Source organism: Pongo pygmaeus, chromosome 8 (genome assembly GCF_028885625.2).
Source record: "Pongo pygmaeus isolate AG05252 chromosome 8, NHGRI_mPonPyg2-v2.0_pri, whole genome shotgun sequence".
NCBI classification, from domain to species: domain Eukaryota; kingdom Metazoa; phylum Chordata; class Mammalia; order Primates; family Hominidae; genus Pongo; species Pongo pygmaeus.
Genome location: NC_072381.2, coordinates 108,581,431 through 108,596,539, shown reverse-complemented (window position 1 = coordinate 108,596,539; position 15,109 = coordinate 108,581,431). Strand labels below are relative to the sequence as shown.

The 15,109-nt window shown below is 46.9% G+C and overlaps 2 protein-coding genes across 2 annotated transcripts in view; one reads left to right on the top strand and one right to left on the bottom strand.

The window, feature by feature from the left end:
* Positions 1–320: 320 nt before the first annotated feature.
* Positions 321–13,415, bottom strand: INA (internexin neuronal intermediate filament protein alpha). The gene is made up of 3 exons (XM_054436838.2): positions 12,351–13,415; positions 3,513–3,637; positions 321–2,313 (listed from the first exon to the last, which is right to left on the bottom strand). The coding sequence occupies exons 1-3, from the start codon at positions 13,413–13,415 to the stop codon at positions 2,004–2,006; spliced, it is 1,500 nt and encodes a 499-aa protein (XP_054292813.1). The 3' UTR covers positions 321–2,003.
* Positions 13,343–15,109, top strand: part of NT5C2 (5'-nucleotidase, cytosolic II) — a 186,881-nt gene continuing 185,114 nt past the window's right edge. The window contains exon 1 of the mRNA XM_063670214.1: positions 13,343–13,473. The gene's annotated coding sequence lies outside the window, so the exon portion shown is untranslated. The remainder of the gene's footprint in view (positions 13,474–15,109) is intronic.

Sequence of the window (15,109 nt, the reverse complement as noted above, 5' to 3'; positions counted from 1 at the left end):
TCAGCTCCCCAGTAGCTGGGACTACAGGAGCCACCACAGTTGGCTAATTTTTATATTTTTTTGAGAGATGAGGTCTCCCTATGTTGCCCAGGCTGGTCTCGAACTCCTGGGCTCAGACCATCTGCCCCACCCCCACACCTTGGCCTCCCAGTGTTGGGATTCCAGGCATGAGCCACCACGCTTGGCCAATATCTTTCTAAGTTCATGGCAATTAAGGGTGGCTCACTAAAAAGAGAAGATACAAATCAGTCAGAGCCAGACGGACTCTGAACCCAAACAGTGCTTCTCTCAGTGAAAGGGCAGGAACCACAGAACACGAATTATGTTGGTGGGATTCGTGTGACTTTTAATTTCTTATGTTACTAATGTCTTACAGTAAGTGTGAGGAGTAAAGACAGGGATGGGGTAAAGGTAAGGAAAAGTATTTTTCAAGTTCCTTGAACTACTGAAGCATGTGCTAGGATAAGAAAGTTCAGTAAAAGCATCATGTCCTTATCACCAGAGCTTTTAAAGGAGACATGGAACAGAGACGGGGCAACTCTTCAGCTCTGGCAGAAGTGACTGCTGGACAGAGAACAAATCCTGCATCAGCCTCGGCACACATGAAAGACTGGGCAATGCAGATGCTACACAGTTGGGCAGATGAAGAGCTGACTGTCCAGAATCTACTTCTAGCAAGCGAGTAGGCGCATGCACACCCCTTCTCTGGTCTGAGTGTCTCTTCCTCTCCGGCAGGACCCCACCAACTGTGCAGCCATGGGGTAAGTGTTGGGGAAGTCTTTTAGAAAAGAGAAAGATTTCTTTCTTATATATACGCTGGTAGTGTTGATTGACCAGAAGTGGTTTCTTTCACTTTGGGGCGGTAGCATTGTGTTCTGGTGACAAAATATCCTACGCTTAGCACTTGTAAAAGGCATAGGAGAGTGAAAGCAAGGCCTCTTTAGGACCTAGACTAGTGGGAAGGGGAATACGTGGATTCTAAGGGTAAGGGGATGAAAAAGCTAATTCTATATCACCACAAATGAACTGACACATAAATGACACCTTGGCTTTTTCCACTCATAGAAACACTCACTTCTTCTAGCTTATACTACTAAATCTAAGGTCAGCTTCATCACAGTTTGGGATATTTACTGTGCTTCTAAAGTAAAGGTGAAAAGCTACATCCTTAATAGTTTTTTCTCCTAATTAAATAGATTTGTGTAAGCTGAAAGCCTAAAGTCTAGGGATTCTTTTCATTATTTTATATGTTGGGGGAAACCCTTAAAATTCATCACTGCCATTTTTTTAACCTACAGAATTGAAAGAATATGAAATGGGCAGGGATAAGTAATTACACGAATCATAGACATGGTCAACATGCATCTAATTTTACCCACTAAGCAGAGAGCGAATGGGAGTAAGTTCTTTTGAGAAGAACCAAAATGTGTTTAAAAGGGAAGAATACTACACTAGACTATTTTTTTCCTACATGGAAGAAAAGGATATATGGAATTGAGGGAGGTGAAAAGTGTCCATTAAACAAACACCTATTATTTGTCAAATAATTCTATCAGAGTAGAATTGGGTGTGGACCATTAGTTTATCTCTGGCAGTGATCTTATGCTTTAGGTATCTAGAGTAAGATTATTTAGCTGGGTAATGGCTGGGTAGTGTGAATAGTTTTAATTTCAGTTCACAGCAAATGACGATGATCACAGATTTAGCACCTTAGTTTGTACTTCCTCTGCACCTGAATCATCGATCACTGTGAAGCGTGAGCTGAAGGTCAGAAAGCTGTATTCTTAGATAACTCATCTGTGATTGCTCCAGGACTGCAGTTTACTTCAATCTAAGGGGTGGTTTTCTTATTAGAGAATGTAAGTATTCAATACTAAATACGAGACTGAAGCCTTGAAGACATTTTATAGTGGTGGCAGGTGTTATGGTTCAGGAATAGGCTGTTTAACAAGTCAAATACATATCATTCCCTCTTAAGCATTAACTTTTTCGAAGCAATGGAATTATATTTTTTGGCTTGAAATGGTGGTTTCTTCTATATTTGATTTCTCGGTTTTCTTAGTAGATATTACTGTCTCCTCTAATATTTCTTCAAAACTTTCCCCTATCTGGGAGGTTTTCTTAGAGGCTACCTTAGATGCCTCCTCCTCCTCCTCCTCTTTCTTAAGTGATAGCCCAGTGGATGAGACTTTGGAGGTTGTAGAACTGAGGATTCTAGGTGGGAGCAGATAACTTGGATTGGGAAGTGGATTCAGCCCCGAAATGCTTAACCCACTGGTGCTAAAACGTGTCTCCTCGCCTTCCAGCAGTTTCCTGTAAATTCAACAGAAAAAAACTCTTAGGAAGTCAATAACTTTTTCCCCCCAGAACTCAACCCTCCAGTCCTGATTCATTTGAGAGAGATTCCAAAGGACTTTGGAGTTTATTCATGAGATTGAAACCAATAAATATTTACTTTCAAAGCTCAAAGGGTTGTGAGCTTTGTGCTCACGCATGTGCATACGCATGCACACACACACCCCCCTTCAGCACCAGCTATGTTTAAATCATTGTCAAAGGAAAACCTATCCTGTTCACAAACATATTCCAGAAGGAAAACCTACAACTCCACTTGGCCACATCACACCCATTTTTGGCAATTAGCACTAGGGAGAAGTAATTTTCCTAATTAACACCTTAGCTGCAATAGGGATAAGAAGGTGAGATGTCCACAAAGGTGGTAGAAACTGCCTTATTCAACCTGGATTTGAGATTTGTACTTTTTCAGTGTATACGGGTACAAAGGGAATAGAACCAGCAATAACAAAAACCAGTGAATGACACTGTTTCAGATAACAAATTTTTATCAGCGTGACCAAAACAGTCCTATAAAAGAGTGGCCCCAAATCATGTTTCTCATAACTCTTAATAGTTTTTAATCATCCCCCTTTTTTTTTTTTGAGACAGAGTCTCACTGTCTCCCAAGCTGGAGTGCAGTGGCATGATCGCAGCTCACTGCAACCTCCGCCTCCCAGGTTCAAGCGATTCTCTTGCCACAGCCTCCAGAGTAGCTGGGACTACAGGTGTGTGCCACCATGCCTGGCCAATTTTTGTATTTTTAGTAGAGACGGGGTTTCACCATGTTGGCCAGGCTGGTCTTGAACTCCTGATCTCAAGTGATCCACCCACCTTGGCCTCCCAAAGTGCTGGGATTATAGGAGTGAGCTACTGCACCTGGCCCCAAACCCTATTTTTAAAGTTACAAGTCTCATGGGTTTTTATTTTAACCTCTGTGTACTCACATTATCCCCTTAAATCCTTTCAGAGGTACACAGAATACTCTGGGACTAGTAAGATGGAGCTGGATTATATCTAAGTAGAGGGACACAGCAGTCAGCTCACCTGAAAGGGGCCAGTGATGCCCTTCTTCCCTCCCTCACCAGTCAGAAGCTAGAGAGACTAGACCCACTTATTTGGGCAGCATTGCCCCTAGGTGACTGGATTTACTCGGGTAAGCAGGTCCTTTGCAGTACCTGTAAGCTGCTATCTCAATGTCAAGAGCCATTTTGACATTGAGCAAGTCCTGGTATTCCCGAAGGTGGCGTGCCATCTCACTCTTGGTGTTCCTCAGATCATTCTCCAGCTGCCCAATGCTATCCTGAAAAGTAACATATCCAAAATAGTTAGGCCAAACCAGCTGAAATTCCTCAAGATTTCCAGAAGGCAAGGATTCCCAGCCCTGACTACACGTTAAAATCACCTAATGAACTTATAACTTGCTTATATCCAGGCCTGTCCCTGAGCCCAGATCCAGATTCACTGGTTCTGGGGTGGGGTCCAAGCATTTGCATTTTTTTCATAAAGGTCCCCAGGAGATTTGGACTCATGGTGAGGACTGGGAACTTTTACCCAGAGGGCAAGTGAACACCTGCCCTTTTCAGGATAGCCACACGGCATATAGTTCTCAACTGAACATGGAGATGATTTTTTTTTTTTTACACTTACCATCCCTCCCTTGCTTGTTGTGTTGCTGCTAAATAACTCTGTTGTAGCATGTGCTTTCCAAAACCCAAAGCCTCAGGTTAGCAGCTTAGATTCAGAAAATTCCGAATGTGGAAAGCACAGAGAGCTTTCCAGCAAGACGTCTCTGCCTCCATTCATTTTGATGATTTCCTAGAAGCCTGCTAATCAGTCACTTTACTGAGAGCATTTTACATTATAGGTAAGGAGAAAGCAGAAATACTCCACAGAATTTTTAAAACACCAAAGCATGGAAGAGAAATCGCTTTATATTTATATATTTATAGTCCTTGAGCAGCCAGAAGGAAATTTTTTTTTTTTTTTTTTTTTGAGACAAGGTCTTGCTCTGTTGCCTAGGCTGGAGTACAGTGGTGTGATCACAGCTCACTGCAGCCTAAAAATTCCTGGGCTCAAGCAATCTTCCTGTCTCAGCCTCCCAAGCAGTTGGGACTAACAGGTGTACACTACCATGCCTGGCTAATTAAAAAAAATGTTTGTTTTGTATAGATGAGGTCTCATTATGTTGTCCAGGCTGGTCTCGAACTCCTGGCCTCAAGAGACACTCCTGCCTTTACCTCCTAAAGTGCTTAGATTACATGTATGAGCCACCATGCCCAGCCTGGTCTTTTCTTTTACTCCTTAACTATACCAAGTTCATTGCTGTCCCAGGCCCTTTAGGCTTGTTATTTCCTCTATCTAAAATGCTGGTCTTTACATGGCCGACTCCTTGTCATAGAAGATTCGGTTCACCCAGGTGCGGTGGCTCACACCTGTAATTCTAGCACTTTGGGAGGCTGAGGCAGGCAGATCACCTCAGATCAGGAGTTCAAGACCAGCCTGGCTAACATGGCAAAACTCCACCTCTACTAAAAATACAAAAATTAGCTGGGTGCAGTGGTATGCACCTATAATCCCAGATACTTGGGAGGCTGAGGCAGGAGAATCGCTTGAACCCAGGAGGGGGAGGTTGCAGTGAGACGAGATCGCGTCACCGCATTCCAGCTGGGCAACAAGAGCGAAACTCCATCTCAAAAAAAAAAAAAAAAAAGATTCAGTTTAAATGTCCTCTCCTGCCAGGCATGATGGCTCATGCCTGTAATCCCAGCACTTTGGGAGGCTGAGGTGGGAGGATCACCTGGAGTCGGGAGTTCGAGACCAGCCAGACCAACATGGAGAAACTCAATCTCTACTAAAAGTACAAAACTTAGCTGTGTGCAGTGGCAAGCGCCTGTAATTCCAGCTACTTGGGGGGCTGAGGCAGGAGAATCGCTTGAATCTGAGAGGCAGAGGTTGCAGTGAGCTGAGATCGTGCCACCGCACTCCAGCTTGGGCAGCAAGAGCAAAACTCCGTCTCAAAAAAAAAGAAAAAAAAAAAAAAGATTCAGTTCAAATGTCTTCTCCTGCCAGGCACGATGGCTCATGCCTGTAATCCCACCACTTTGGGAGGCTGAGGCGGGAGGATCACCTGGGGTTGGGAGTTTGAGACCAGCCAGACCAACATGGAGAAACCCCATCTCTACTAAAAATACAAAAATTAGCCGGGCGTGGTGGTGCATGCCTATAATCCCAGCTACTGGGGAGGCTGAGGCAGGAGAATTGTTTGAATCTGGGAGGCGGAGGTTGCAGTGAGCCAAGATCGTGCCATTGCACTCCAGCCTGGACAACAAGAATGAAACTCCATCTCAAAAAATAAAATAAAATAAAATAAAATAAAATATAATGTCCTCTCCTCAGACAGGTCTTCATTTGCATCCAATTTAAGTATCCACCCTCAACCAACCCAGCACTTTATTTCCTTAAGCCAGAGCAGCTGCTGGCCCATGCAGGAACCTTGTGCAAATTAGAAAAAAAGCACTCGGTTGAATGCAGCCACCCTGCTCTCAGCAGTTACCATTATATGAAATTATCTTCTTTTTTTTTTTTTTCCGAGATGGAGTCTTGCTCTGTTACCCAGGCTGGAGTGCAGTGGCGCAATCTCAGCTCACTGCAACCTCCACCTCCTGGGTTCAAGCAATTCTCCTTCCTCAGCCTCCTGAGTAGCTGGGATTACAGGTGTGCACCACGACGCCTGGCTAATTTTTGTATTTTTAGTAGAGATGGGGTTTCACCATGTTGGCCAGGCTGGTCTTGAACTCCTAACCTTGTGATCTGCCCGCCTCAGCCTCCCAAAGTGCTGGGATTACAGGCATGAGCCACAGTGTCTGGCCCCGGCAATTTATTAGTTTATACTAGTTTATTTTCTGTTGCTTTCCTCTATAACAGAGTTTTACAATTTGGCAATGTTGATGTTTTGGGCTAATTATTTGTTATTGTGAAATGCAGGATATTTAGTAGCATCCCTGGCTAGATGCCAGAAGCACATACTTCCCTCTCCCAGTTGCAATAACAAGAAAACGTCTCTAGGGCATCCCAGCACTTTGGGTAGCTGAGGCAGGCGAATCACTTGAGGCTGAGCTGGGAGAATTGCTTGAGCCCGGTAGGCGGAGGTTGCAGTGAGCTATGATGGTGCCACTGTGCTCCAGCCTAGGCGACAGAGCAAGACCCTGTCTTAAAAAAAAAAAAAAAAAAAAAAAAAAGACACAATGATTGGGGGTTATTTTTAAGAAACAGTCATGCAGGGCCAGGCACGGTGGCTCATGCCTGTAATCCCAGCACTTTGGGAGGCTGAGGCGGGCGGATCACCTGAGGTCAGGAGTTCAGGTCAATCAAGAGATTGAGACTATGCTGGCCAACATGGTGAAACTATGGTCTCTACTAAAAATACAAAAATTAGCTGGGTGTGGTGGCGTGTGCCTGCAATCCCAGCTACTCTGGAGGCTGAGGTAGGAGAATCACTTGAACCTGGGAGGCGGAGGTTGCAGTGAGCTGAGATCGTGCCATTGCACTCCAGCCTGGGCAACAAGAGCAAAACTCCATCTCAAAAAAAAAAAAAGCAACAGTGAGGCAGATAAACATATCAGAAACCTCAAGAAAGTAAGTGTTGACAGGCCCTTGAAACTCCCCTTGTGTGAGAATGATAAAGCAATGGTGAAAGGTAGGGCTGATACATTAGGGGGTACAAACTTCCAAATCAAGAGAATTTGCAGAATTAAAATTCATACCACCTACCTGTTCTATAAATATTGACAGGAATACTGCAAAGAAGAGTCTCAATTGACTGATGGGTACAGAACAAGGAATGACAGTCAGTAGGAAAAATACGTATTATACTGGACCGTGATGCATATATTTCAAAGTGTGTTAAGAGATCATGAGGCCTTAAAGAGATTTTTACCAAGAAATTTTACCTGATAGTTCCTATTTGAGGTTATAATCAATTCTGCTACTGACATATTAGGGACAAGAGAATCAATATTACTGTGGTAAGAGGGAAAAGAGTCTAGGGTGAGGGAAAAAGGAGAAAGAAGAAAATATGATTATGCAAAGAAGGAGGAGGAATGCTATATGAAGATAAGAGGAGGATTTCATCAGGAACTTGGGTTGCAGTTTTTGCTTTGCCACTAACATCCATTGGACCTCAGCCAGTTTTCTACATTTTAGTTCCTTCCAATCTTCTACTTCTGCATATGGAAAGTTATAATGTTTACTCTTTTTCTAAGGTGTTCTGAGATCCTCAAATTAGGATTTCAATTTAATATATCTCACATATACATTAATATATGATGGGTCCATTATCTGTTAAATTAGTAGGCATTAGAACAGCATGGCACACAGGAAGAACTCAATAAATGTCAGTGATTTTTATTCTTGGTAATATCATACCACGTGGCCCTCTATCCTTTTGATGATATAGACAAATTAATCACAAGCCCTCACTATTACCAACTCCTTAGATAACTAAGAAAAGTAACGTATAACAACACTTTAATATTGGATAGTTGGAGGCATATACCTTAAAGCACCAGATTGTTTTTTAATAACAATTTTGAATAAAAAGCCTTTCTAAAGTGGCTTATACCACTCACAATCAGGACACTAAACATAATGCCACCTTCCACAGCAATTAAGGGTCATGATAATAATCAATTTTAAAAATAATTCAGTGACATCTTTTAGGTCATCCGAGGTATATCAGGCTGTTTAATTCTACCCTAAATGGCCCCAAAGTGCGGTGTTTGAATTAGTGTTGATGCTCATTGATTTTCTTTGTTCTAAAAGATGAACGGATCTGCTGCTGCTCATTCTTAACAATGCTTGACTCCAGTGTTCCCCATTCTCCATCTTGCTGCAGTCTTGAAACCAAATAAAAAAGCATTTTGAAATCGTGTTAAGAATGAATAGGCTGGGGGCAGTAGAGGTGCCAAGTTCCTAATGTGTGGCTTAGAGATAGATGATATGTCTCATCAGAAGGTTAATGAGGTTCTTGCTTAAAACATTATTTTTGTTTCACAGCTGTGTTTTCTGAATAAGAGGTGGTTGGGGAGCTGAGTTCTAGACAGATGAGATTTCCTTGAACTTCTATGTTGCAGATTTCATATATCTATTTTACAGATCACTGTAGAGAAAAGCACAACTTTGCTCCTTTCAGAAGGAAGTGTGCTGTGTTCTGACCATTGATTGCTCTTCAATGTCTGGTCTCTTTGTTTGCGCTCTCCTCCCCACATCAGGCTGTGTCTTGCATTGCCCTTCAGAAGCCCTGCCAAAGATGGCCTCCAGCTCAGAATCTGAGCAGAGCGCTGCAGTCTGTCCCCTCCCCCAACCACGCAGCTGCTGCCGGCTTAGCCTGAGGAAACGGGAGAGCGGCACGCCCAGCTCCAGCTGGGGTCTCTCCTGGAGGAGCTAAGACAAACGCTGAGCATCGTCTTAGCTCGTCTGAGCATCGCAGCCCGTGGCCGGAAGGATGCCGGGTGGAGTAAGAGAAATGACTGGCCACACTAACATCTGCAGTGGTGAAGAAGAACGACAGAGCTGTGGATTTCAGCACGTTTGGGGGGCCCTGGGTCAGGGAGGCAATAGTGAGTGCCCCACAGTCTGATTGAAAGAGGCTATTTAGAATTACTGCTCTGCATAATCAACTTGAGTGGGGATGGAGGATTTTTATTTGTGGTTCACCATGCGTGCTTTCTTCTCCCTCCTACCTTTCCTTTGTCCCCATCTTTTTCTTTCCTCCACCACACTCAAAAATCCTGCATTATACGTATCTCCATAAACTAGTTTACTGGAAGAAGTGGTTTAGATCAGTGTACTCCAAAGTCAGTCTGAGGACCAACAGGATGCGGCACTTTTATTGAAAAATGCATATTCCCGGGCCCTACCTGTGAACTGCTGAATCCATATCTTTGGGAGTGGGCCTGATAATTTTTTTAAGCCCCCAATTGACCTTAGAGTGTCACTGGGTTTAGGATCCACTAGTTTAGATTTTTTTCTATAAAGATGCTATCATGGTAGCCCAGGTGACAGTAATACAGTAAGATAGGGAGAGGCAAACAAAATGAAATAAAAACCAGGTGGAAGAGCTTAAAAAAGATCAAATGTAACTAATTTTAGAAATGGATCTATCAAGCTATGGATTTATATGCAGCCACTGTCACCTCCAATCTCCAAGGGGCCAGCCCCTTCCTGCTATTTAATTAGGCTGTACTCCAATCTCATAATGGAGAGAAAAGAGAAGACTTGGCTTGTCTCCCTGGAGAGCATTAACCTGCGGTGATCTTGATCATTCAGCAAGGTCTTTCAAGGAAAGCTTCAACTTTCCAAGACTGACCACAGTAGAGGTCTGAGACCCTGAGTACCCTCCAAGAATGTCTTTGGACATCTTTAACAGAACCGGGACTCTAACGGTGCTGAAGTGGCTATGTAGGCACCAGCATTGCCCTATGTCAGAAATGGAAACCCCATCAGCTTTTTATGCAGAGGGGAGTTGCATTTGGCTTTTGAAGACAATAGCCTTACCTCTTCCTAATCTCTTCTCTTGCCTGATTCAGACTCTCTCATACACTATTGTATACTTACTGTGTCACCCTGAATCATTCTTTACCCTTTCAAATGTGTAAGAAGCTTTCTCTCCTCAAATAGGCTATCAGCTATCTGGGGCAGAGAAGATGTGACTTTAATGGGGCCTTCCTGTGTTTCATAGAGGGTGCCAAGTTTGAAAAGAAAAATGGCCCTACCACCAATCTCTGTAGCAGAAGAAGGAGAACAGCCTCCCATTACTGCAGTGAAAGGTGGGGATGAGATGAGAGGGCAAGAAAACAATGGCTAAATCTCACTGTAGAAAGGGAGGCTTTTCACCTTGTTCAGCACTGCTAAGATTGTTAGAACAGTCAGAGACAACCTTGTGGCATCAGGCCATTAGGATCTGCAGGTAAGTCTTGAGCTCCACCTTAGCCTTAGGTCCCAAGGAGTAGGGAACCAGCTCTCTGTTGTCTGACCTCCTCTTCCACTCCCATCAGCAGGTCCTCTGTGGCTCTAAAGGCTCAAGCTGATGGGGGCAGCACCACAGAGCTGCAGATGCTGCAGTTTCTCTGTTGTTGTTGTTTGTTTCCTGCAGACCATGTCTGGATGACCATACCATTGTCTAATGATGAAAGCCTTTTACAGCAAACAAGCCAGGCAAAACTGTCAGTACCTCTTAGAATGTATGGGCTATAACAAGCAAACAGAGAACATGGAAAAGCCCAATTCAGCTGGCAGCTCTGAGTAAGTTATCCTTTTTTTGTAGAAATACTGGGCTAGCCCTCCAGAAGACCACCTAGCTCGTACTTGGAGGCTTCTAGAAGAAAAAAATGAAGTCTCAATTAGCCAAATGTGATTAATTCAGGCCATCCAGGGGTTGGGGTACATAATGAAAAGTCCAAGTTATGGATTTTGAGGCAGAAATGGAAGTACTTATTTGAATGATAATGCAATACCAAACTAACCTAAACAGTCCAAGCAGGCTTTTTTCCTTTATCAAAGGAAGTTATTGTAACAAACAGCAAATACCTGCACATCAATAAGAATTCTTTAGCTTCTGATTAAAATGTTACTTTTGAGATTTCATTCCTTTCTTGGTTCTATTTTACCGATGTTCCAAGCCCTATTAATGTCACCAAATGTAAACTTCAATCCTAGCTATAATTATTGCAAGTTTCTGAATTATTGTCATTCTGTTCAAAGGAGCTTTTATTGTACCTTGAAACCAAACCACACTATTTCAATTCTTTTCTACACCTTCCATTTACCCTGTCTCCTACCTCTGCGCCCTTTGCGGTCATAATCCCAGAATTTATTATATAGTAAAACTGAAGACGCAGTGGCCTTTGTTGGGAAGAAATAGCCAATCAATACCATCACAGGAGCTTAGAGGACAGGGAAAGATGGAAAAAATGCATACACTAGAACAAAGAAAAACCATCTCTGTGACTTATCACATGCACTTACGATGAAGAAAATATTAACAAAACAGGAATTTTCAAGTGGGACCTCACAGCTGCTGAGCAAATTAAGTGTTTTTTGTTTAGTGCTAAGCCATCCATGGAAGCCAAAACTGATGTTGTCTGTGAGGTGACCTTTGATTGCAGGTAGCCAAGACTGATGTGTTGGTGTTGCAGGAAAAAAAAATCAAAGCAGTTAATTGCCTAGAGATTCATTACTGGGACACGAGACAAGAGAGACATCATTTCTGAGATGGGGAGAACTCGAGATCAGCACCGTGGACAGCGCCCCGACCCTTCACGTTTTGCCAACCTGCGAACGCTTTCTTTAGGAGGAAATGTCAGCTGGTGGACAAGGGAATCGTGTGTTTGTGTGTGTGTGTGTGTGTGTGTGTGTGTGTGTGTTGGGGCAGGAGGGTAGAGCAGGGTGGTTACTACTAGCTCAAGCATCGCTCAGCTTGTTGGCTCCCAATATCCACTTTTTGGAGCGCGAAAGTCAAGAAAATGGGATAGGACTCTTCCCAGTTCAGGATCGCATTCTTCCTTCAGCCCTGAAGCAGACCACACTCCATAAATATCTTCTAGGGCGCACAGAAAGCCTTTCAAAGTCAACCAAACAAGCCAGATAGCCGAGACAGCACCGCCCACGTAACCTGCCCCGTTGGGCTCAGTCCTACTTTGGGTGGGGCACTGTTCGGGTCGCCGGTGTGTGTAGGCCCGCTTGCTGACAGACAGGCAGAGTTAGGTTTTCGAACCTCAAAGAAATTTAAGGGCTTCTTTGTTTGAAGGGCTGGGGCAGGCACATAAATGAGGGGCGTTCCCTAAAATTAACATTAAAGACTCCAGGGCTTTTTGTTAACCAGCGCCTCCAGCCGGGGCTCTTCTCTCCTCTCTTTTGCCCTCCCCTTAAGTCCTGGGGCCCAGTTTTACCAGAGGACGCGGGTACGCGCAGAAGAGGGCAGGGCACCCCTCCTCACGCCCAGCCCCGGCCCTTACCTGGTAGCCAGCTACCTCGGCACTGTGCCGCTCCTCCAGCTCCAGGATCTGCCTCTCCAAGGACTCGTTGGCCCCGCGCAGGCCCTCGATCTCGATGGTGCGCGCCTGCAGCTGGCGCCGGTACTCGTGGATCTCCTCGCGGCTGGCCCGGATGGCCTCGGTGCTGCGCGCCGCCTGCTCGTTCAGGTTGGCAAACTTGGACTTGTACCATTCTTCCGCGGACTGCAGGTTCTTAGCGGCCAGGGACTCATACTGGGCGCGGATCTCCCTCAGAGCCGAGGTCAGGTCTGGTTTAGCCACAGCCACGTCCACCTCGGCCGCGGCCTGCGACGACGCCTGCAGCGTGGCCAGCAGCTCGGCTACCTCCTCGTCGTGCACCTGGCGTACGAAGGCCAGCTCGTCCAGCAGCGACTCCACCTTCTTCTCCAGGTCCAGGCGGGCCAGCGTGGCGCCGTCCACGTCGCGCTGCTGCGCCTTCAGGGCGCGCTCGGCGCCTTCGCGTCCGCGGCTCTCCTCCTCGCAGCGCGCCCGCAGCCGCTGCACCTCCTCGGCCAGCCCGTCGCGCTCCAGCAGGGCCTGCGAGCGAGCCGAGCTGGCCTCCTCCAGCTGCGCGCGCAGGTCGCGCAGCTCGCGCTGGAAGAGCTCGCCGACGCGCGACGGCTCCGCGTGGCGCTGTCGTAGCGCGGCCAGCTCGGCCTCCAACGCGCGGTTCTGCGTCTCCAGCTGATGCACCTTCTCGATGAACACAGCGAAGCGGTCGTTGAGGCCCTGCAGCTGCTCCTTCTCATTGGTGCGGATGATCTTGTACTCGTTGGTGCGCGCCGCCGCCTGGCTCAGGTCCAGCCCGTCGGACGCCGGCGGCCGGCGATAGGCCAGGCCGAGGCCGAGCGACGAGGCCGAGGAGCAAGCGGCCGAGGAGGCCACATTGCTGCGGGACAGCGACTGCGAGCGGAAGCCGCCCGCGCCGCCAGCCCCGGAGAGGCGGGCGGACAGGCGAGAGCCATCCCCAAACACCTTGCGGTAGGAGGAGGAGGAGCACAGGTAGTGCTCCGAGCCGAAGCTCATGGTGCCGGGATCGGGGCCGGACGTGCGGCTTCGGCGGGAGCTACAGAAGAAAGGAGAGGTGCGGCAGGCAGGGCGCGGCGGGGCGGTGCGCCCGGCTTTTAAGGCGCCGGGGCTGGGGCGGCGCGTTGGGGGCGGAGCTCCTGCTCCGAGTCTGGCCCGGAGAGGGAAGGGGGGCATCCAGGAGCGGGGGCGGGGAGGCGCAGTGACTACCGCAGCTGCGCGCGCGACGACTGGGGCGCGGGGACAGGGCCATCTGCATCGGAGTCGCCCCTTTCCGCAGCGCCTCTCCCCAAGAATCGACTGCTTCGGAAGTGACTCGAGCGGAGGGGTGCCTAAACGACTGTTTCCCATCCGGAAACCACACAGCTCTGTCTCATCCCTTGACCCTGTCCCCTCTTTCTTCTTTAACCCACTGGGAGGTTAGGGGTTTCTGGGAGGTGTCCCCTACACCCACCCTCATCCTGAGGTGAGGCGCACAGAAAGCCTTCCCGAGGGCGAGGCCGTGTTTTTCCAGTTACAGTGAGGACCCGCAGGCGAGGCCTTGTCCCCTTCCTCAGGGTCCCCAAGGAGAAAGGTGGGAGATGCTACGTCAGAGAGCGTCTCTCCAGCTGCCCCTCTGCAGCTCCTGGGGAGGCTCTGGGCGGAAAGATGTTTGGAAAATGCCTCTCCCAGAAGAGAGGGGAGATCGGTAAAGAAAGTGACCCCGAGCTGCGGAGAGTGGGGAGAAGCGGCGGTAGAGAGGGGAAAAGAGGCCAGACTTGGAGAAGCAGGAGGCCCTGGGAATTGCTGGGGCTCATCGATAGGTCACTAAAGCATGGCACAGGCCAGGACCACAAGCTGCTGGAAAGGGGGCTGCAGACTTTTGTGTTTAGAGCATTATATTTTAAAATATTTCGAAAGGAGCATTTTTAAACCAGGAGATTTCACCTGTAAAGAAATTGGATTTCTGGCTTCTTCTGAAAATGGGAAGAGCTGGGATGCCCACAGTGGCAGAGGTGAGTTGCCCTTGCCATTTGTATAAGAAGTGTGCTCTCCTGTTCACCACAGTCCCTGCCATTCTCCACTGAATTACGCCCCCCTTCTTAATTCATTTACTTTACCTCTCTGACCCTGTGGGCATTTGAGATTTCAGTCTGTGTAAATCCAGCAGGGCAGGTCCTCAACTGGCTTCAGAGAGCCACTCCCTGTGGAGATCTCTTTTTGGAGAAAAGAGATCCCTGCAAAAACATTAAACTCCAGGAGTCGGGGAGAGTGCTGGTGACTCAGCCGGCCTCTTCTGCCACATGGTAGGGTTGGTGGGGCAGGGGGTGAGAATCAAAGAATGGAATCTGAAAAGATGAAGGCTGGGAGGGGTCAGTGTGGAGTCTGTAATATGTACCCACTTTCAAGCTTCCAATATCATTCAGGATGTGGATATGGCTTTGGAGAGGGAGTAGGAAGGCCTTTTTAGTTATATCCCAGAATTCCAGACTGAGGGCCTTTTATTGATATTGGAATCTTCAAGGACATAGTTCTAGGATAAGTTTTACTTCATGGGTAAAGGGCAATATGCTTGGGACAGGCCACCAAAGGAAGGGTGAAAAGGGATCTTATGGGACTTTGGAGCATATCTCTTGGCTTTGTGCTTGATGTCATGGAAGATGGTCAGGCCCTGCCACAGCCTGCCCCTCTGGTTCCTCATCACAGACCAAAGC